Genomic DNA, 24,731 nt, shown 5'->3' on the forward strand with positions numbered 1-24,731 from the left:
ACAAAAGTGCCTTCTTTAAAAAGTCCAAAAATATTTTATTTTAATTTTATAATTATTTATTGAGATCCTGCTGATTTTGTAGGCTCACACTGGACTATGACAGGGATCCAAAAGAAATATATACCTTATAAAGAACTTATAATCAATTTTGAGAAACAAAATACATTCATATGAAACAGCAAGAAAACCGTGAAAGGATATAATGTAGTGTCAGCTTAGTAAATTAATATTCTTGTTGAGTCAGACAGTCATCAGTAATCTTCCTGTAGCACTGACATAATTTTGGGTTACTTAATGAGTCAGTATTAGTCTGGATTTATTTCATGTTTTCTGTGCTTTATAATATTTGATTATAAGAGCCTTATTTTTCAGCACTGAAGTCAGCACATATTGTTGGATACATACTGCTTGCTAGCACACTTACAGGCATTGGGATTACAAATGTAAGCAAAATAGAGATTCTTTGTACTTAAGCACCTTACTGCTTTGTGTGTACATATACTCTGGGTGATGATGCCAGGGAAGACACAGACAGTTAACATTTGAATACATAAATAAATAATTCCAGATATTTTAAAGTATTATGAAGGTGATAAAAATGTTGGAGTGGAGGTGCACTGACTACTGTTATCAGAGAAGGCCTGTCTGAGGAGCCAAGATTTTAGCTGAAGATTGAATAATGAGAAAGAAGTACGTAGTTAGATTTATAGTTTGGAGCTCAAGGAGGGGTCTAGAGTGATGATAGAAGTTTGAGAGTCACTATTATGAACATGATATTTAAAACCATGAGAGGCCAAGTGCAGTAGCTCACACCTCTAATCCCAACACTTTGGGAAGCTGAGGCAGGTGGATCACTTGAGGTCAGGAGTTCAAGACCAGCCTGGCCAACATGGTGAAACCCCATCTCATGTCTACTAAAAATACAAAAATTAGCTGGGCATGGTGGCAGGCGCCTGTAATCCTAGCCACTTGAGAGGCTGAGGCAGGAAAATGACTTGAACCCAGGAGGCAGAGGCTACAGTGAGCCAAGATTATGCCACTGCACTCCAACCTGGGTGGCAGAGCGAGACACTTTCAAAAATAAACAACCAACCATGAGAATGCTTAACTTACATCAGTGAGTGTAGCTGGAGAAGAGAGGAGTATAGAGCCCTGGAACAGTTCAACATTAAGAAGACAGAGCGGAGGAGGAGGCAGCAAAGGAACCTGAGAAGAAGCAGGTGATTAGGAGGAAACCTAGTCAAATGTGGTATCTCAGCAGCTAGAAAAGAAAGTGTTTCACAAAAGGGAAAACCAACAATGTCAAACACAGTCAAGAGGTCAAATAAGATGAGAGTTGAGAGCTGACCTTTGCCTGACCACTTTCTGCTCAAGGAAACAGATTAGAAAAATGGCTCATTTTAGGTCTGGGCAGAACATTTTCAAAATAGACCTGGAACATTTGATCTTAACAGAGCAAGGAATCTATCAAAAGCTACTATAGACATGTCAAAAGGACTCAGGGGACAGCATGAAGAGTCTTTCACTTGCTCAAGATGAGATTATACGAATATCAATAAGGAAAATAACTATAATGGATTGAAACACATCAAATATGTTTAAATCCATGAGTTCAAATTGATCAAAAAAAGAAAACCAACGACAAAACCACACACACATACACACAACAACAACAAACAACTAAGTGGAAACCTCCGAAGAAATTGAGTTAACCAGCTTTTTAATTTAAAAACGGATAAAGAGAATCGAGCATTTTTCCTTTTTCTATATCAACCATATCCTTGGATACCCAAATAGTAGATGTAGTGAAATTTCTCTTTAAAGGGGTGTTCCAGTAAATACATAATGAATGATACAATTGGAATATCACCGTTTTGTAATGCCAGATGAATTCGTGAATTTAGACATTTAGCAAAATAAGCTACTAACATCACAAAAAAGAATACCAAATATGGTGTGCCTTCTGATAACATCAACCCATGAAATGTCTTGTCCAAAAAAATTGAACATGAATCTGATTATGCTTCTAGATTCAATTTCCAATTACCAATTTTCCAAGAATACAGAAGAAAGATTAACATGTCAGCCTATATCATAGGGATGTAATTAGCCAAATCCATATTGAGGGAAACTCTGTCAGACAAATTAAACAATAGTGCCTATGGAAGGTTTATTATTTGGTGATAAAACAATAAATTAACTATAAAGGATGTGATACCATAAAAGTGAGGATAGCGGTTACACTTAGAAGGGAAGAGTCTTTGGGAGAAAACCTGGGGATGGGTTTTGGGTAGCTGGCAAGATTCTGTTTAAATGAATATTATGTAGAGAGGTGGTTGTCTTATAACAATTCATTAAACTGTATGTGGTTCTCTGTATCTGAGTTATATTTAACAATACTAGAGCAAAACTTTTAAATGAGGATAAGGTATTTACATATTTTAAATTATTTTAATTTGTGAAATTACTTGTTAAGCTTTTGTAGGAAATGGGAGGGGCAAGCAGTGTTAAAGACTTGAGAGTAAATAACAGAGTTGCAAACGGCAACTAAGATCACAAATCAAAGAAATCAAGTGAGCTCCACATGAAGGAACTGCTCAGCATTGGTCAGTTACTTCAGGCATGTCTAACACATGTTCTCATCTTCATGCTGAAAATGGATTAGGTGGAATATACGTTGAAAATGCCTGTTTACAGATGCTTCGTGTTGCTTTTCAAAGTGCTTTTATATATATTATATCATGACAGATTCTAAATGAATTTGCGAGTGGAACTGATAATGGTATCTAAATTCTCTGTACATAAAAATAGTGAGTTTATTAATTTAAAAATATTTTAAAATATCTAAGAGAACAAACCTCCCTTTATTGTAGATGTCAATATATTATTTCAAGTAATTTCTCCCTTATAAGAATTCCTGCCCCTTATTTGTTTAAGGAAATAATGTTCACCAGTTTGATAAAAATTGAGATAAATTAAATTCTTGTTTGAAAAAAAATTTAAGATATTCGTGATAGCTTGACAGGCCTGAAGTAAATGTAAACTATTCCCCCCCCTTTTTTTTTTTTTCTGCCAGAGGTCTCTTTATTAGTATTCACGATCGAGGGCATATTGCTTCAGTTCTCAATGCATGGCCAGAAGATGTCATCAAGGTAAGTTACCATGTTTTTCAAATATGGCAATTTTTTTCTTTTTTCTGTCCCATAAAACAGTTTAAAATATACTGACAATTCTCATGATAATAGGTAGCGTTCATTAGCTTTTCTAGTGAATATCACCTATTTTATATCCCTTTGATTTTTACATAGTGGGTTAATTTTATTCTGATGCCATTTAGATACTAAGTTTTCCTATTATTTCTATCTAATTTCTTAAGTAATGATAAATGTTGAATATGTGATAGCATCTGAATTTCTTTAAGCAAACCCTTAAGTTCTGTCTGTTGTGTTTAATTATCAACTAAGAGGTATCCAAGGAGGCAAGAAAAAAAGTCTGTTAATTCATTTCTTTTATCATTATGACTTTAAGTAGTTCATTTAACTTACCTCTATAAGTGAGCTAATGAAAATAAAAGTAATAATAGTACCTGACATTTGGTAGCATTCTGAATGAGACTTTTTACATGGATTAACTCTTATAATAATAATAATGATTGAGGAAAGAAAGGCACAGATGGGTTACAAAGTAGCCTAAGATAGTGGTGGGAACTGCATGCAGGCCCCAGAGCTGGCCTCTGAGTCCCTGTCCTTAGACACAGGGCTCTGCCATCTTCCTTGTCTAAGAGAGGTGAGAAGTGTTTGTTCTCCCTTTGGTTCCCTCTTTCTTTTCTGTTGAGTGCCTAGCAACAACTTTGTGGTATCTTTTAGTACCAGGATGGAATAAATCAATGCCTTTTGGTGGTACAAAGACACTTCAGCTATAACTTCTGAATGTAAGTCCGTTAATCATCTTTTTAAAATTATTTTAATTTTTTTAGAGACAAAGTCCCACTATGTTGCTCAGTCTGGTCTTGAACTCCTGACCTCAAGCAGTCCTCCTCCTGTCTGAGCTTTCCAAAGTATTGAAACTACAGGTGTGAGCTACCATGCCTTGGTGATCTTTCCTATTTGAGACATTGTGGCTATAATTGATTAATTTGGTTCTCTAGGGCTCATGCTAGGAAAACTTGTAAATTAAAATGGTTTTTATTATTTCCAGTGTCCTCAATTTTTTTTTTTCTTTCTCCTCCTAAGTTGCTTCCTCAGCTTTTCTGCTATCAACAAGACCACATTATCCACAGATTCTGGTCTTAGAAACTACCCTAAGAAACATCTTAATTGTATAAAGCATAAATATCTGATCACCTAAGGATGTTTGCTTTTAATCAGGAATCTAAAGGAGATTTAAGGAGATTTAAAGAATCAACAAGTTGGCCAGAAGTGGTGGCTCAGGCCTGTGATCCCAACACTTTGGGAGGCCGAGGTGGGTGGGAGGATTGCTTGAGCCCAGGAGTTTGAGACCAGCCTGGGCAACATAGTGAGACTCCATTTCTAGAAAAAATTTAAAAATTAGCCGGAATGGTGGTGCATGCCTGTAGTCCCAGCTACTTGGGAGGCTGAGGTGGGAGGATCACTGGAGCCCAGGAGTTCGATTCTGCAATGAGCTATGATCACACCACTACACTCTAGCCTGGGAAACAGAGTGAGACTATGTCTCAGAAAAAAAAAAACAAAAAAGAATTAACAAGTCAATAGAGGAAATAGTTCTGCAGTAGAGAGTTCTAGTCAATATCCCTGTAATCATAACAACTAGGCAGTTAGCTATCACACCATATTTCTTGTTCTTCCAACTAGCTGATCTCTGCATCTTTAACTTTATTCATAGGCTACTTTTATCCTTTGGACTCTTATTATTGGACCCTTACTGACGTTCTTATCCCTAACTATGCCCTCTTTTATTTAAAAATCTTAGCATAGTGCCTGGCACATAGTAGGTATTTAGTAAATGGCAGCTATTGATTGTAAAAGAATGCTGAAGATAGATAAGTATATCTTATATGGTCTCTACTATATACTTGAAAGTACTCATGAAATAAAGGCAATTATTAGGCAAAATATAATCAAACTGTGTGGTATTATAAGTGCCTTATTTATTCATTCTGAGGAGAATATTATTTAGAGAAGGCTGGAATAGTTAAGAAAACTTTTCTAGCAAAGTAGGAGCTTAAATCCAACCTTTGATAGTTAGAAAGGGAAGAACATACTATTCTAAGAAGGGAACAGATGAACGTAGGTATCAAGTTCAGTAAGAGAATGGGGTGTTTTTAGACAATAAGGAAATGCACTGGCCTGACTAAAGCTGAGTGTTAATATTGGAATATAGTGGAATTAAGATTGTTTAAGGGGTAATCAAATTGTTATAAAAGGTTGTGAAATTCAGAAAGATTTAGATTTGAAAAAATAGAATGTCATATTTAACAAGGAAATTACTTTATATAAGAAATATTTGAAGAAGGTTCACTGGAAACAGATTTTAGAATAGTTTCAAGAAAGCAGGAAAAGGTGCAAAGATTCTGCATTTAGGTAGGCTACAAGAGGATGGGCCTTGGGAAATTAAATTAAGGGATGAAGGCAGGACACATGGAGAGATCTTTGTGTGTTCAGGAGAAATCTGCATATTTCATACACAAGTTTCTATTCAGGTAATGCTTAGATAATAATTTGTATAGTGGGGTGAAGTTTTAATTTCTGAAAAACAGACATCATTGATAGAATTGTAGTTGTCTTACTGATATTAATCTTGTAGTTGTGACTTAATTATTATACAGAAAACATCCAACTGCTTCATTTTTCTGAAGCAGGAGATAAAGTAGGTTAAAAAAAAGCAAGAGAATATTAATTTAGTGATAAACTACATAAATGACAAAGCTTTTTTTCTTTGAGAGAATTCTTTTACTGTTAAAATCTACTCTTTTATATGGAAGTATTTATGAATTAATGCCATAAATGTACATTTGTAATAAAGCATAAATATCAAATGTCTCAAAACCTATTTTAAAAACTTCTGAAACTACTATCTAAATGTTCATGTATATGTATATAATTAAATAATATAAATAATAGCTCTAAGAGAAGAACTTACGGAATAAAAGTTATGAAGAAATAAGAAATAATGCACTTCTTTTTTTTTTAAATTTTTTTATTTTTTGAGACAGAGTTTCGCTTTTGTTGCCCAGGCTGGAATGCAATGGTGTGATCTCTGCTCACTGCAACCTCCGCCTCCCAGGTTCAAGCAATTCTTCTGCCTCAGCCTCCCAAGTAGCTGGGAGGCTACTTGCCACCATGCCTGGCTAATTTTTGTATTTTTAGTAGAAACGGGGTTTCGCCATGTTGGTCAGGCTAGTCTCAAACTCCTGACCTCAGGTGATCCGCCCGCCTCGGCCTCCCTAAGTGTGCTGGGATTATAAGCCTGAGCTACCGTAACTGGCCCGCTTTTTTTTTTTTTTTTTTAATGTTCAAGACATATATTTAGTTTAACGTAGATGAGCTATCAAAAATAAGTGAAAAGGTATGCCACTTGAAATCCCATTTTCAGAATTTTGAAAGCAAATAACAACTGTGTTTAAGCACTTTTGATGAAATCTGGAAAGCATTTTATAAATTACTATTCAGGTCATAACTAAGCTAAGCTAAATGACTAAGCTAACTAAGCTAAATGACAATATTACTCCCCTTATAAAACATATCATTAAAAATATTTGTAAGTGGGGTGTGGAGCCAAGATGGCTGAATAGGAACAGCTCCGGTCTCCAGCTCCCAGCCCCAGCGACACAGAAGACGGATGATTTCTGCATTTCTGCTTGAGGTACCGGTTTCATCTCACTAGGGAGTGCCTAACAGTGGGTGCAGGACAGTCGGTGAAGAGCACTGTGCACGAGCCGAAGCAGGGCGAGGCATTGCCTCACTCGGGAAGCGCAAGGGGTCAGGGAGTTCCCTTTCCTAGTCAAAGAAAGGGGAAACAGACGGCACCTGGAATATCGGGTCAGTCCCACCCCAATACAGCGCTTTTCCAACGGGCCTGGAAAACGGCACACTAGGAGATTGTGTCCCGCACCTGGCTCGGAGGGTCCTGTGCCCACGGAGTCTCGCTGATTGCTAGCACAGCAGTCTGAGATCAAGCTGCAAGGCGGCAGCGAGGCTGGGGGAGGGGCGCCCGCCATTGCCCAGGCTTGCTTAGGTAAACAAAGCAGCCAGGAAGCTCGAACTGGGTGGAGCCCACCACAGCTCAAGGAGGCCTGCCTGCCTCTGTAGGCTCCACCTCTGGGGGCAGGGCACAGACAAACAAAAACTCAGCAAGAACCTCCACAGACTTAAAGGTCCCTGTCTGACTGACCGCTTTGAAGAGAGTAGTGGTTCTCCCAGCACGCAGCTGGAGATCTGAGAACGGACAGACTGCCTCCTAAAGTGGGTCCCTCACCCCTGAGCAGCCTAACTGGGAGGCACCCCCCCAGTAGGGACAGACTGACACCTCATTCAACCGGGTACTCCTCTGAGACAAAACTTTCAGACGAACTATCAGACAGCTGAATTTGTGGTCTCATGAAAATCCGCTGTTCTGCAGCCACCGATGCTGACACCCAGCCAAACAGGGTCTGGAGTGGACCTCTAGTAAACTCCAACAGACCTGCAGCTGAGGGTCCTGTCTGGTAGAAGGAAAACTAACAAACAGAAAGGACATCCACACCAAAAACCCATCGGTACATCACCATCATCAAAGACAAAAAGTAGATAAAACCACAAAGATGGGGAAAAAACAGAGCAAAAAAACTGGAAACTCTAAAAAACAGAGCACCTCTCCTCCTCCAAAGGAACGCAGTTCCTCACCAGCAACGGAACAAAGCTGGATGGAGGATGACCTTGATGAGTTGAGAGAAGAAGGCTTCAGACGATCAAACTACTCTGGGCTACAAGAGGAAATTCAAAACAATAGCAAAGAAGTTAAAAACTTTGAAAAAATATTAGAAGAATGGATAACTAGAATAACCAATGGAGAGAAGGGCTTAAAGGAGCTGATGGAGCTGAAAGCCAAGTTTCGAGAACTACGCGAAGATTGCAGAAGCCTCAGTAGCAGATGCGATCAACTGGAAGAAAGGGTATCGCTGATGGAAGATGAAATGAATGAAATGAAGAGAGAAGGGAAGTTTAGAGAAAAAAGAATAAAAAGAAATGAACAAAGCCTCCAAGAAATTTGGGACTATGTGAAAAGACCAAACCTACGTCTGATTGGTGTACCTGAAAATGATGGGGAGAATGGAACCAAGTTGGAAAACACTCTGCAAGATATTATCCAGGAGAACTTCCCCAATCTAGCAAGGCAGGCCAGCATTCAGATTCAGGAAATACAGAGAACGCCACAAAGATACTCCTCGAGAAGGGCAACTCCAAGACACATAATTGTCAGATTCACCAAAGTTGAAATGAAGGAAAAAATGTTAAGGGCAGCCAGAGAGAAAGGTCGGGTTACCCACAAAGGGAAGCCCATCAGACTAACAGCTGATCTCTCGGCAGAAACTCTACAAGCCAGAAGAGAGTGGGGGCCGATATTCAACATTCTTAAAGAAAAGAATTTTCAACCCAGAATTTGCTATCCCGCCAAACTAAGCTTCATAAGTGAAGGAGAAATAAAATACTTTACAGACAAGCAAACGCTGAGTGATTTTGTCACCACCAGGCCTGCCCTAAAAGAGCTCCTGAAGGAAGCACTAAACATGGAAAGGAACAACCGGTACCAGCCACTGCAAAAACATGCCAAATTGTAAAGACCATCGAGGCTAGGAAGAAACAATAGCAACTAACGAGCAAAATAACCAACTAACATCATAATGACAGGATCAGATTCACACATAACAATATTAACGTTAAATGTCAATGGGCTAAATGCTCCAATCAAAAGACACAGACTGGCAAACTGGATAAGGAGTCAGGACCCATCAGTGTGCTGTATTCAGGAAACCCATCTCACGTGCAGAGACACACATAGACTCAAAATAAAGGGATGGAGGAAGATCTATCAAGCAACTGGAAAACAAAAAAAGGCAGGGGTTGCAATCCTAGTCTCTGATAAAATAGACTTTAAACCAACAAAGATCAAAAGAGACAAAGAAGGCCATTACATAATGGTAAAGGGATCAATTCAACAAGAAGAGCTAACTATCCTAAATATATATGCACCCAACACAGGAGCATCCAGATTCATAAAGCAAGTCCTCAGTGACCTACAAAGGGACTTAAACTCCCACACAATAATAATGGGAGATTTTAACACCCCACTGTCAGCATTAGACAGATCAACGAGACAGAAAGTTAACAAGGATATCCAGGAATTGAACTCAGCTCTACATAAAGTGGACCTAATAGACATCTACAGAACTCTCCACCCCAAGTCAACAGAATATACATTTTTTTCAGCACCACACCACACCTATTCCAAAATTGACCACATAGTTCAATTTTGAGTACATAGTAAAGCTCTCCTCAGCAAATGTAAAAGAACAGAAATTATAACAAACTGTCTCTCAGACCACAGTGCAATCAAACTAGAACTCAGGATTAAGAAACTCACTCAAAACCGCTCAACTACATGGAAACTGAACAACCTGCTCCTGAATGACTATTGGGTACATAATGAAATGAAGGCAGAAATAAAGATGTTCTTTGAAACCAATGAGAACAAAGACACAACATACCAGAATCTCTGGGACACATTCAAAGCAGTGTGTAGAGGGAAATTTATAGCACTAAATGCCCACAAGAGAAAGCAGGAAAGATCCAAAATTGACACCCTAACATCACAATTAAAAGAACTAGAAAAGCAAGAGCAAACACATTCAAAAGCTAGCAGAAGGCTAGAAATAACTAAAATCAGAGCAGAACTGAAGGAAATAGAGACACAAAAAACCCTTCAAAAAATTAATGAATCCAGGAGCTGGTTTTTTGAAAAGATCAACAAAATTGATGGACTGCTAGCAAGACTAATAAAGAAGAAAAGAGAGAAGAATCAAATAGATGCAATAAAAAACGAAAAAGGGGATATCATCACCGATCCCACAGAAATGCAATCTACCATCAGAGAATACTACAAACACCTCTATGCAAATAAACTAGAAAATGTAGAAGAAATGGATAAATTCCTCGACAAATACACCCTCCCAAGACTAAACCAGGAAGAAGTTGAATCTCTGAATAGACCAATAACAGGTTCTGAAATTGTGGCAATAATCAATAGCTTACCAACCAAAAAGAGTCCAGGACCTGACGGATTCACAGCTGAATTCTACCAGAGGTACAAGGAGGAACTGGTACCATTCCTTCTGAAACTATTCCAATTGATAGAAAAAGAGGGAATCCTCCCTAACACATTTTATGAAGCCAGCATCATCCTGATACCAAAACCTGGCAGAGACATAACCAAAAAAGAGAATTTCAGACCAATATCCTTGATGAACATTGATGCAAAAATCCTCAATAAAATACTGGCAAACCGAATCCAGCAGCACATCAAAAAGCTTATCCACCATGATCAAGTGGGCTTCATCCCTGGGATGCAAGGCTGGTTCAACACACGCAAATCAATAAATGTAATCCAGCATATAAACAGAACCAAAGACAAAAACCACATGATTATCTCAATAGATGCAGAAAAGGCCTTTGACAAAATTCAACAACCCTTCATGCTAAAAACTCTCAATAAATTAGGTATTGATGGGACGTATCTCAAAATAATAAGAGCTATCTATGACAAACCCACAGCCAATATCATACTGAATGGGCAAAAACTGGAAGCATTCCCTCTGAAAACTGGCACAAGACAGGGATGCCCTCTCTCACCGCTCCTATTCAACATAGTGCTGGAAGTTCTGGCCAGAGCAATCAGGCAGGAGAAGGAAATAAAGGGTATTCAACTAGGAAAAGAGGAAGTCAAATTGTCCCTGTTTGCAGATGACATGATTGTATATCTAGAAAACCCCATTGTCTCAGCCCAAAATCTCCTTAAGCTGATTAGCAACTTCAGCAAAGTCTCAGGATACAAAATTAATGTACAAAAATCACAAGCATTCTTGTACACCAATCACAGACAAACAGAGAGCCAAATCATGAGTGAACTCCCATTCACAATTGCTTCAAAGAGAATAAAATAGCTAGGAATCCAACTTACAAGGGATGTGAAGGACCTCTTCAAGGAGAACTACAAACCACTGCTCAATGAAATAAAAGAGGATACAAACAAATGGAAGAACATTCCATGCTCATGGGTTGGAAGAATCAATATCGTGAAAATGGCCATACTGCCCAAGGTAATTTATAGATTCAATGCCATCCCCATCAAGCTACCAGTGACTTTCTTCACAGAATTGGAAAAAACTACTTTAAAGTTCATATGGAACCAAAAAAGAGCCCGCATCGCCAAGTCAATCCTAAGCCAAAAGAACAAAGCTGGAGGCATCACACTACCTGACTTTAAACTATACTACACGGCTACAGTAACCAAAACAGCATGGTACTGGTACCACAACAGAGACATAGATCAATGGAACAGAACAGAGCCCTCAGAAATGATGCTGCATAGCTACAACTATCTGATCTTTGACAAACCTGACAAAAACAAGAAATGGGGAAAGGATTCCCTATTTAATAAATGGTGCTGGGAAAACTGGCTAGCCATATGTAGAAAGCTGCAACTGGATCCCTTCCTTACACCTTATACAAAAATTAATTCAAGATGGATTAAAGACTTATATGTTAGACCTAAAACCATTAAAATCCTAGAAGAAAACCTAGGCAATACCATTCAGGACATAGGCGTGGGCAAGGACTTCATGTCTAAAACACCAAAAGCAATGGCAACAAAAGCCAAAATTGACAAATGGGATCTCATTAAACTAAAGAGCTTCTGCACAGCAAAAGAAACTATCATCAGAGTGAACAGGCAACCTACAGAATGGGAGAAAATTTTTGCAACCTACTCATCTGACAAAGGGCTAATATCCAGAATCTACAATGAACTCAAACAAATTTACAAGAAAAAAACAAACAACCCCATCAAAAAGTGGGCAGAGGACATGAACAGACACTTCTCAAAAGAAGACATTTATGCAGCCAAAAAACACATGAAGAAATGCTCATCATCACTGGCCATCAGAGAAATGCAAATCAAAACCACAGTGAGATACCATCTCACACCAGCTAGAATGGCCATCATTAAAAAATCAGGAAACAACAGGTGCTGGAGAGGATGTGGAGAAATAGGAACACTTTTACACTGTTGGTGGGACTGTAAACTAGTTCAACCATTGTGGAAGTCAGTGTGGCGATTCCTCAGGGATCTCAAACTAGAAATACCATTTGACCCAGCCATCCCATTACTGGGTATATACCCAAAGGACTATAAATCATGCTGCTCTAAAGACACATGCACACGTATGTTTATTGCAGCACTATTCACAATAGCAAAGAGTTGGAACCAACCCAAATGTCCAACAACGATAGACTGGATTAAGAAAATGTGGCACATATACACCATGGAATACTATGCAGCCATAAAAAATGATGAGTTCGTGTCCTTTGTCGGGACATGGATGAAACTGGAAAACATCATTCTCAGTAAACTATCGCAAGGACAAAAAACCAAACACCGCATGTTCTCACTCATAGGTGGGAATTGAACAATGAGAACTCATGGACACAGGAAGGGGAACATCACACTCCGGGGACTGTTGTGGGGTGGGGGGAGGGGGGAGGGACAGCATTAGGAGATACACCTAATGCTAAATGACGAGTTAATGGGTGCAGGAAATCAACATGGCACATGGATACATATGTAACAAACCTGCACATTGTGCACATGTACCCTAAAACCCTAAGGTATAATAAAAAAAAAAAATTATGGAAAAGAAAAAACAAAACAAAACAAAACAAACAAACAAACAAACAAAAACTTCTCTAAAATATAAAGTTTGTTAAAATAAAACCAACGAAACAGATGATGACCATAAAAAAAAAAAAAAAATTTGTAAGTATAGGCAGGCCAACTGGACTTTACCTATGTAAAGATCACATTCATAAAAGTATATATTATCAATGATATGTAAAAGTACCTCTATTTGTGGTAATGCAATAAATAAAACTGTCTGTTAAATACACATTAGAAGTATTAGGACTTTGAAAATTTGGCCTTAATTTAATTTAAAAAGCAAAGTTATAGTTCTCTGCAGTATTTATCTTTTTTGCCTTAAATCAGGGCTAAGTTAACCCAGTAGTATCAGATCGCTTCCTCCAAAAGAGCATCACATATGGATCCATTGCTATTTGACGTGGAAAATCTTCCAAAGACAAATGTATAGAATATGCAAAAGTGATTTTCACCTACCTCCCAAATGTATTTGCTTTTAAGACAATTTTTCAAGAGCTGAATAATATAAGTGAACAGGAAATTAAATAAAATATCTTAGAAGTATATTTTAAAATATATTCTGCAATGTGGTATGGTGAAAAGAGCACTGTACTAGGAATTAACATATGTGGGTTTCTGGTTCTTTGATATTAACCAAGTAAATCACCTTAGGCAAATTATTTCAGTTCTCTGATTTTTCAGTTAACTAATTTATAAAATAAGAGGAATAGATGGAATATACTTTAGATTTCTCTTTACATCTAAAATGCTATAACTTTATAATTAGCTCTGATGAAATAATAGTAATAAGAGCTATAAATTTTTAAGAATTTGTAATGTACCAGGTACTGTGGTTCTTTATATATCATGATTTCATTTTATGTAATCATAGTTTTATTCAATTTACTAATGTTTATTGATTGTTTACTGTGTGCCAAATGCTGTACTAGGTGCTGATGTACAGTGGTAAGCAAAAAGACCTGGTACCCAATTTTATACAGCTACTGTGAAAAGTACATTTATTACTCCTAATTTACCAATAAGAAACAGAAGCTTAAATTCACCCAAGGCCAAATAACTGACGTTTTCCGACGTTTCTCTGACTATGATGAGTGTAGCAGTTTGTGGACTATTTAATGAATTGTGTTTCATAAGATTGGTTTTGTTTAAATTCATATAATTGACATGAATCTCAAATATGTTCAATAATGATATCAAATTACATGGAATTAAAATCTCCACATTTTAATTCCATGTAATGTAAAGTGTATGCTTCATAAATATTCAAGTTAATTAGAAATAAACTAAACAGGCTGGGTACGGTGGTGGCTCATGCCTGTAATCCCAGCACTTTGGGAGGCTGAGACGGGTGGATCACGAGGTCAGGAGTTTGAGACCAGCCTGGCCAACATGGTGAAACCCTGTCTCTACTAAAAATACAAAAATTAGCTGGGCGTGGTGGTGGGCACCTATAATCCCAGCTACTTTGGAGGCTGAGACAGGAGAATTGCCTGAACCTGGGAGGCAGATGTTGCAGTGAGCTGAGAATGTGCCACTGCACTCCAGCCTGGGCGAAAGAGCAAGACTCTGTCTTGGAAAAAAGAAAAAAAAAAGAAAAAACAAGGAAGGAAGGAAGGAGGAAGGAAGGAAGGAAAAAATTCATTAAGTCTAGTGGAAAATTTTCAGGTAAGAGAAGTAGCAGACTGTACTGGACATGTTTCAAAGATATCAAGTGATTATAGGAGTTAAGGAGAATGGCTCAGATTGTTGTAAAAATAGGAGGATAGTGCCAGGATGCATAAACTAAAGATCAGAGTATTTAGGGCAGAGGTATAACCTCCTCAATCTCTTCAGTAACTATGCAGTACTTTACTAAGGACACTCTCTTGCTCAAAACCACCCTACGTTTCTTTGGGTTCCCAGTCTGAGCTCTTATTTCCCTATACTTTACCCACTTGCTCCTCTTGATTGAAAACTTAAGTTATTTGGTATGTTTGAATCTTTATATACACACTGGCCCTTCTTTTTTCAATAACCTAATTAAGCATATTTATAAATCAAGTGCATTTCTTCACCCTGTTCTCCCACAATTACAATTTATAAAATCTTTTTCATATATATTCAATTTCTGGTTTTTAACAGCTTAATATTTCACTAGTAGTAACTTCAGAAATACAGTCAGAAATTGTGTCTCAGGATTTGTGAAAACTTGTTAATAGGTAATTTTTTTTTTCTAGGCCATTGTGGTGACTGATGGAGAGCGTATTCTTGGCTTGGGAGACCTTGGCTGTAATGGAATGGGCATCCCTGTGGGTAAATTGGCTCTATATACAGCTTGCGGAGGGATGAATCCTCAAGAATGTCTGCCTGTCATTCTGGATGTGGGAACTGAAAATGAGGTAAATAATTTACGTCTATAAGGCAGCTATGTACCTTTAAAAATGGCATCAATTCTTGCGTTTTGAACTTATTCCAGGAACTTCATAAAATTCATTCTTTTTTGTCTGGTTCTCTCTCTCTCTCCAAATCTGCCCTTTACTATTATAAGAAAATTACTTCACGTCTTCTCCTTTTCCCATCTTTATAACGTGATTAATCTTTTATCTACTTCCCTAGTGCCTTATGATGCTTTGATATGTATTTACACCATTGTTCTATAGAGTGTATGTTTTACTTTTAAGACAATAGTTTTAAAAATTATTATTTTTTATTATGTAGGAACTAATCCCATGGGATTTATTAAATTTAATCAGTCTGAAATATTCTTGTTTTAAAAACCGTATTGTACCTAAAGTAGATCATTTGGAGTTTAACTTTTCTCATTCATGACTTTATATTTTAGAATCTTAAAGCCAGATGTTAAGTACTGCTTTCTTTTTGCTCATCCTTTACTGGTAATATTTAGGATTAGCTAGCTAACTGGATACTAGAAGTTAAACATAGAATTCTCTGAAATAGAAATGAAAGAGAATAGTCAGTTAAGGATGAACTTTTAAAAAGTTATTTACCTAGGTCTGAAACAGATATATCATCAAATAAGACCTTGACACACATACATACGTGCATTATGTTTATTTTCTTTGTCTCCTTCTAAAACAATTGAAGATACAACTTTTGATCTGTAAGTAATGTGAAATATATTTTTGCTTGAGCAAAAATATATTTACGATAGTGACTTAAACAGTTATGTTTTTAACCTACACATACAAAGTTACAATATTTAACTTGATCTGTGCATGAATGCTCATTTAACCTTTACCAAAGGATACATTTTGATAAAAACACATTGCTTATCTGGCATTTTCTTTTCTAATACCAATAGAAATGGCTTAGAAATTATCAAAGCTCACCTCTTTAAACAATTGTCCTAAAATTATGTGTATACATTGAACATTAACATTTCCTCTTTAAGCCAGGAGAGGTGGTGTGTACCTACAGTCCTAGCTACTCAGGAGGCTAGAAGGTAGGAGCATTGCGTGAACTCAGGAGATTCAGGATGCGGTGAGCCATGATCGCGCAATTGGATTACAGCCTGGGCTACAGAGTGAGACCCTGCTCTAAAAAATTTAAATTAAAATAAAATAAATACATTTCTACTTTATTTTTAAAATATATTTTTAAAATTGTTCTGTGATAAGTTGCATTGAAATAAAATAGTTTATTTATTATTTTTTGATTTTTTTTTTTTTGAGATGGAGTCTCACTCTGTCACCCAGGCTGGAGTACAGTGGCTGATCTCTGCTCACTGCAACCTCCGCCTCCCGGGTTCAAGCGATTCTCCTGCCTCAGCCTCCTGAGTAGCTGGGACTACAGGCACATGCCACCATGCTCGGCTAATTTTTTGTATTTTTAGTAAAGGGGGGGTTTCACCATGTTAGCCAGGATGGTCTCGATCTCCTGACCTCGTGATCCATCCACCTTGCCCTCCCAAAGTGCTGGGATTACAGGCGTGAGCCACTGCACCCGGCCTATTTTTTTATTTTCTTTAAGACAGGGTCTCACTGCCATTGCCCAGGCTAGAGTGCACTGTCATGATCGTGGCTCACTGCAGCTTCAATCTCCCATGCTCATGTGATTCTCCCACCTCAGCCTCCCAAGTAGCTGGGACTACAGTTACATGCCACCACAGCTGGCTAATTTTTTGTTACATTGAACTCAAATTTTTAAAATCACAAAAATATATAATATATCTTAAAAATTCTGTGGAGAAATGAGGAGGAATATATAATGACAAAACAGACATGCAAAAATGTTAGAATTTGGCTTTTTTTTAATAAGAGATAGGATGTTACACTGCCACCCAGGCTGTAGTGCAGTGGCACTATCATAGCTTATTGCAGCCTTAAACTCCTGAGCCCAAGTGGTCCTCCTGCCTCAGCCTTTAGAGTAGCTAGGATTCCAGGTGTGCACCACCACACCAATCTAATTTTTTTTAACTTTTTTTTTTAGATGGGGTCTTGCTATGTATGTTGCCCAGGCTGGTTTTGAACTCCTGGTATCAAACAATCCTCCTGCTTCACTGGGATAACAGTGAAGTTTTAAACAGTTTTAAACCTTGGCCATTTGTTGAGATTGTTTGTATAATGTGGACATTAAAAAGCTGTGCACTAGTGAAACTGTAACACTAGGACTCTTGCATTGATAGATTGTATTATATGAAAGAGTTGATTTCATGTGAGAGATTGTATTATATGAAAGAGTTGATTTCATGAAAGTAGGTCTTAAAATAGCCAAATTGATGGTTGTCTTGAATTTTCCACATTATCTCTGTTTAGCGTATGCTTCTTTCCTCTTTTGATATTCATTGCTTTTATGTCATTACATTTCTATCCATTATCTTACTTCCTCAGCCTGCAGAACCCATCCACCTATGCTTCACGAAATTTCTTACTTTACCCAGCTTTAGATCTAGCTTTTTCTCTCTCTTTTTATTAAGACATGTCTGGTTCATACTACATTTCAAAACTTTTAAGCTGATAATTAGAAAATAATCTGATTATCTAAATGAATCTACTGTTAAAATGCTGTGTATTATTTGTAGAGATTTTGCTTACTGCCATTGGACTTTCAGGAATATTAAGGGAAGAAAATTAAGTGAATGGTGAACCTTTAACTCTTTGACAGGTCACCGGAGAATACCTTTGTCACTTTGAAAGTGACAAAGGTCTTTGAGAGACCTTTCTGAAACTCCTCAAATTGCATTTGGTAGATTTAATTGAATCAAATCAACACTGAGTACCTACTCATTATGTTAAGTGAAATAAACCAGGCACAGAAAGACAAATATCCCATGTTCTCACACCCAAGCTAAAAACGTTGATCTCATGGAAGTAGAGAGTAGAATGATAGTTGCCAAAGGCTGGGAAGGGTGTGTGTATGTCCGGGTAGGGGGTGGGAGGATGAAGAGAGGTTGGTTAATGGGTACAAATATGTCAATTGAAGGAATAAGTTCTAATGTTTGATAGCAGAGTAGGGTGACTACAGTTACCAACATTGTATTGTATATTTCAAAATAGCTAGAAGAGAAGACTTGAAATGCTACCAACACATAGAAATGATATGCAAGGTGGCCGGGGGCGGTGGCTCACGCCTGTAATCCCAGAACTTTGGGAGGCCAAGGTGGGCAGATCACCTGAGGTTGGGAGTTTGAGACCAGCCTGAGTAACATAGAGAAAACCTGTCTCTACTAAAAATACAACATTAGTTGGGCATGGTGGCGCATGCCTGTAATCCCAGCTACTCGGGAGGCTGAGGCAGGAGAATCGCTTGAACCCGGGGCGGAGGTTGCAGTGAGCTGAGATCATGACATTGCACTCCAGCCTGGGCAACAACAGCAAAACTATGTCTCAAAAAAAAAAAAAAGAAAAGAAAAGAAAAAATACCCAAGATGATGGACACCCTAAATACCCTGACTTGATCATTACACGTTCCATGCATGTAACCAAGTATCACATGTACCCCATAAAAATATACGAATTTATGTATCAAATAAACAAATTTTTAAAAAGTATTGAATATCTGCTATCCATCAAAGCCTAAGCAAATCCTAGATAATATCGGAGTAAGAAACTAGATTTGGCCAGCAGGATGCTCTGAATCTAGAAGAGGAGATACACGTGGAACTCGTTGCAGTATGTATTAATTGCTTTCTTTGGTAAAGCCTTTTGAAGGCATTTAGCAAACCAATTCTCTGATAATTATTATATACTCTTGTTACCGGTGAACAAAGAATTGGACAAAACACACAACGCAAAGAAAGAATAAAGCAAGAAAAGCAGAGATTTAATGAAAATGAAAGCACACTCCACAGGGTGGGAGCAGGCCGGAGCAGCTGCTCAAGGACCTGGATACGGAATCTTCTCAGGTCCAAATACCCCCTGGAGGTTTCCCATTGGCCAATTGGTGTTCACCCCATTTAAATGAATGGTGCCTGCAGAAAGCAACCAATCAGAGGCTGAAGTGAAGTTACAAAGGTCACACTCCTAGCAAACATCTGATTGGTTGTGGAAAGCAACCAATCCGAGGCTACCCTTCTATGCAAACGAAGACTTGGTCCACAGTCAGTGTGATTCGTTGGGGACAACAAACAATCAGAGGCTGATGTGAAGTTACAAAGTTACACTCCTATGCAAACGCCTGATTGGTTGCAAAAACCAACCATTCAGAGGTACTTCCAATTTCTCATCTGCCAGCAGAAAAGGTAGGGGTTTGCAAAGGGAGTAGCCTCTGGTCATTTTGTTACTTAGGCGTAGAAAGTTAGGGTTTTCCTTTCAATTTTGTTCTAGGAAGTCAGTGCGAAACGGCCTTAGATTCCCTGCCTCCAGACCCTATTCTCCTGCCTCATTCTTAGTCTTAAACTCTGCATTACTGTTATCTTCTTATATCTTGTCTTTTTAAATAAATCATATTTTGGGAATTTCATTGTAAAAATGTATACTAGTAAATGATCAACTAGAGTTCTTGTTCTAAAAGGAGAGTAAATTATTTGTTCCCTTTATAAAAGGTAGTTTAGCTGTACCCAGAGTTAAACTACAAAATTTACAGGTATACGTACTCTTCAACACTGTCCTCATTTCTGACATCAACTGCAAGTTGAAGAGCTTCCTAAAACCAACTTCAGGCTTGATAATTTGCTAAGACTCAAAAAACTCACTGAAAGCTATTGTACTCACAGTTACAGTGTATTATGGGTGAAAGATACACATTAAAATCTCACAAAAGAAGAGATGCACAGGGAAGAGTCTAGAAGAGTCCCAAATGTGAAGTGTCCATTTTCCTATAAAATCAGGACATGTCATCCTCCCAGTATGGATATGAAATATCAACATATGTCCCACTGTTCAAAGTTTTATTGGGGCTCCATTACCTAGTCATGATTGATTGATTGATTGATTGCCCAGGTGGTTGAACTCAGTCTCCAGGTTGACCGATACTGTATGACGCAACGGCCCTACCCCAGATCACATGGTTAGTCTTTCTGGCATGGCCAGCCTTCACCCGGTGACTCTCAGTTATGGTCGCTGAGCTACTAGATAAAAGGATTAGGCCCTTATTCAAAGTTGAATGCTTGTCAGCTGTCACGAGAGTCCAAATATAGGAGGCAAACAGACAAAAAGGAAAATAGATGTAAATTTTGTTGTTAATTAAGCAGAATTAAGTTTTAAGCTCAGATAAGATTAAGGATTTGATCAAGCTTTTAAGGAAATATAGTTCCTATGCTATATAAACTGTCCTAGAGCATATTAAAATTGACAGCTTAACATTTCAGTTTTTAAAAAGAGCATAACCTTGATATCCAAACCTGGTAAAAAGAAAATAGCACATAACAAGAAATTGCTAATTAGTCTCATATTTACCCATCCTCCCAGTTTCACCACTTACTAGTGGTATTTCTGTGTTTTGCTCATGTAAAGTGAGTACTTACCTCATAGAGCTGTCATGGTTTAATACATTTAGAATGCTTAAAATTGTGATTGGCATTTTGTAAGCACTTGGTAAATGTTACCTCATGTGAACATAAATGTAGAAGCAAAAGTTCTTTATAAAATATTGGCAAGTAAAATCTTGCAGAATATTTTAATGTTGAAATAATGTTTGAAATCTATTCAAACCATTAGCTACATCATAATTAATGGTGATATATTAGAGGCATTATTTTAAAAGACAGGACACCCGTTATCACTGCTGTTTTCTTTTTTATTATTCAGAAAATTCTAGACTCTGTAATAAGACAATAAAACAAAGGAGATATAACTGATAGGAAAAGACAAAATTATCATTATTTATAGGTAATATGTTTATCTATTACTGAAACCCAAGAAAACCAGCTAAAAAATACTGTGGTCAAATTATAGCGCTCAGTAAAGTGGCTGCTTATAAAACAAATATTCAAAACTTAATAGTTTTTCTATGTGCTTGTAATAACCAGTTAAAAATTAACTCATTCACAGTAGCAACAATATTCTATTCTGCCATTCTGCTAATGTTATATAGTATTTGACATTTCTAAGCAAAGAAATAGTTACATATTATTTGGTTAATCAGAATAATTAATTTTGGGGCAAGTTTTTTTTTCCAAAAACTGATCAAGGTGTGTTGCATTTATTAAGCAAAATATGTTTTCATCTTTGACTCAATTTGCCCTTAATTTTATTGACTTTTAGGCTACACATATCAATTGTATTCCGTTAGCAATACAGTACTTTTCAGGATAAAAATAGAAGTTGTTTAAGATTCTGGATTAACTTTTCTGTTGCTTAAAATAGATAGAAATGCTCCAACATATTACTTTCTCTGTTTGAGCTCTTGTTCAAAATATGTTAGTAATATTGTAACCTGTAAAACATCCTAATCTAAATTTTTATGGTCTTTAACTCATAATGTGTGTGAAGAATAGAAAAATATTTGGAATCAACTGAGTTGCCACTCATAATGTTCTTATTTTATTCATTCTGACATTTTGTTTTTTTGTATTTATTCTTTCACTGCTGCTTTACTGAGAAGACAGGAAGGAAAACTTAATTATGACTGAGTCTATGAGTTCGTTTAAAATGTAATGGTGTTTTTATGTAGTGGCAGTTTCACATATGGAAAACTGATTTTAGTCAAAATGTTCATGTAGTACTAATTTTTAATCTTAATTGCTTTTTTGAATCTCTGCATAGTTTTACACTTCATAATAAAAATATAGAAACTGCTTGATAATATCACTTAGTTTCTTATCCAGAACCACCTAGCAAATTTTAATAAAAGTAAATCCCCTTTTAATACAAATTATAAATGTTTACCTCTTTTATCATACCTACATGTACTGGATAGTAATGAAAATAGAAACAGAGTTAGCTGCCAGTTAATATGACAGTCTTCACTTGCCATAAAGATACACTTGCCTGACTGCTTTTAAGCTTCTGCAGCTTTCAACTAAAGGAAATTTAAGGAACTAAGACACCAAAACAGAAGTACACAGAAGTACTTGGCTAAAAAATATTCTTATTTTTTAATTTTAATTTTTTATTTTAATAGCCTTAAGGGTACAAGTGGTTTTTGGTTACGTGGATGAATTATATAATGGTGAACTCTGAGCTTTTAGTGTACCCATCACCTGAAAAACATTGTACCCAATAGGTCATTTTTTATCCTTTACCTACCTCCTACCCTCCTCCCATCTGAGTCTCCAGTGTCCATTATACTGCTTTGTATACTCCTGTGTACCCATAGCTTAGCTCCCTCTTATAAGTGAAAATATGCAGTGTTTGGTCTTCCATTCCTAAGTTATTTCATTTAGGTTAATAGCCTCCAGTTTCATCCAAGTTGCTGCAAAGGACATTGTTTTATCCTTTCGTATGGCTGAGTGGTATACTATGATATATATGTGAAAATTTTCTTTATCCACTCATTGGTTGTTGGGCACTTGAGGTTGATCATATCTTCGCAATTGTGGATTGTGCTGTCATAAACATACATGTGCAGGGGTCTTTTTGATATAATGGCTTCTTTTCCTTTGGGTAGATACCCAGTAGTGGGATTGCTGGATTGAATAGTAGATCTACTTTTTGTTCTTTGAGAAATCGCCATATTGTTTTCCATAGATGATGTACTAATTTACATTCCCAATAACAATGTATAAGTTTTCCCTTTTCACCACATGGTGCCAACATCTATTGTTTTTTTAACTTTAAAATAATGGCCATTTTGATTTTGTTCAGGTGGAAAATACTCTTATTCTTTAAGTTAATAATACTAAGTATTAAATTAGGTAGGGTGTTTGTGTTTATATTTTCATCTCATCTTTCATCTATTATTTCACAGTCCACATTTTCTTTAATGGTGATGCAGTTGCTGTATAAAGTTTACTTGTTACCTGAAGTAAATTTTCTTTAGAGCATATCATGTTTAATTCCTTCTTTTTTTTTGCTGTTGCCAAATCTTTTTGTAGAAATTATGTTGATTATATGTCTATTTTTCTTGTATATGACTAATATTGAGGCTTGCTATTTGACTAAAAATAATTTGAGCAGATGTTCCTTGTGTTCCCTTCATGCTCGTTTGGACAGTATTATGTCTTAAAGAACCTTTTCATGTGTTATATGGGATATTCGTTTTTTTAGGGTTATTGTAACAAAGTGCCATAGACTAGGTGGCTTAACCGACAGAAATTTATTTTCTCACAGTTCTGGGGGCTGGAAGTCCAAGATCAATGTGTTGGTAGGGTTGGTTTCTTCTGTGGTTTGTGCCCTTGACTTATAGATGTCCATCTTCCTCTGGTGTCTTCATACAGTTTTTCTTCTGTGTACATCTGTATCCTAATTTCCTCTTTTTTTTTTTTTTTGAGATGGAGTCTCGCTCTGTCGCCCAGGCTGGAGTGCAGTGGCATGATCTCAGCTCACTGCAACCTCCACCTCCCGGGTTCAAGCAATTCTGTCCCTCAGCTCCTGAGTAGCTGGGATTACAGGTGCCCACCACCACACCTGACTAATTTTTGTATTTGTAGTAGAGATGGGGTTTCACCATCTTGGCCAGGCTGGTCTTAAACTCCGGACCTCATGATCCACCCGCCTCAGCCTCCCAAAGTGCTGGGATTACACACATGAGCCACTGCACCCAGCCAATTTCCTCTTCTTAAAAGGACCAGTCATATTGGATTAGGGCCCACAAGAATGACCTCATTGAACTTAATTACTTCTTTAAATACTCTGTCTCCAAATGTGTCACATTCTGAGGTACTGGGATTAGGGATTCAACATACGAATTTGGGGGCAACACCATTCAACTCATAGCACATGGTCAGTCCTCAAGAGGTCACGGGCAGAATGAGTAGGAGAATGTCGTTTCTGCATAGTTATTCTTTGCTTATTAAACCATTGCTCCAGGTCTCAGCTTTTCTGTGTCTAGTTTTATGTTTAGTCTGGCCTCTGATGTGTACAGTGTACCCTTGCCACTTCAGACAAGTGATCCTGTACTGGAATGAATACCAGTCATCATTAGTAAAGCCAGGGGAGAGAAGAAAATTCTCAACTCCCAGGATTTTGGCTTGGAGTTTCATTTGCTTGCTCTTTGTGGTCTCATTTTGCCCCACCTTCTCTAAATTAGATGATCGTAATAGATTTTATCAAAAATTTATTTATCTATTTCCTGAGACACTACACTAGTGCCTTGGGAAAGAGAATGGGGTCTTTCTTTAGTTTGATTTTATACACACTATAACTAGCAGGAACTCCTTGAAATTTTGAGGTAAATTTTAGAAATACTGGTTATACGGAACAAAATAGAAAATTTATTTAAATGAGACAGAAACCTAGTAGGAA

The 24,731-nt window shown here is 37.2% G+C and overlaps 1 protein-coding gene across 1 annotated transcript in view; it reads left to right on the top strand.

Annotated features, from left to right (window-relative positions):
- Positions 1–24,731, top strand: part of ME1 (malic enzyme 1) — a 231,401-nt gene that overhangs the window by 86,713 nt on the left and 119,957 nt on the right. Inside the window, exons 4-5 of the mRNA XM_032152323.2 lie at positions 3,077–3,152; positions 15,165–15,326. Of these exons, the coding sequence (XP_032008214.1) occupies positions 3,077–3,152; positions 15,165–15,326 (238 nt within the window). The remainder of the gene's footprint in view (positions 1–3,076; positions 3,153–15,164; positions 15,327–24,731) is intronic.

Source organism: Hylobates moloch, unplaced genomic scaffold, assembly GCF_009828535.3.
Source record: "Hylobates moloch isolate HMO894 unplaced genomic scaffold, HMol_V3 SCAFFOLD_2, whole genome shotgun sequence".
In the NCBI taxonomy this organism is placed as follows: Eukaryota; Metazoa; Chordata; class Mammalia; order Primates; family Hylobatidae; genus Hylobates; species Hylobates moloch.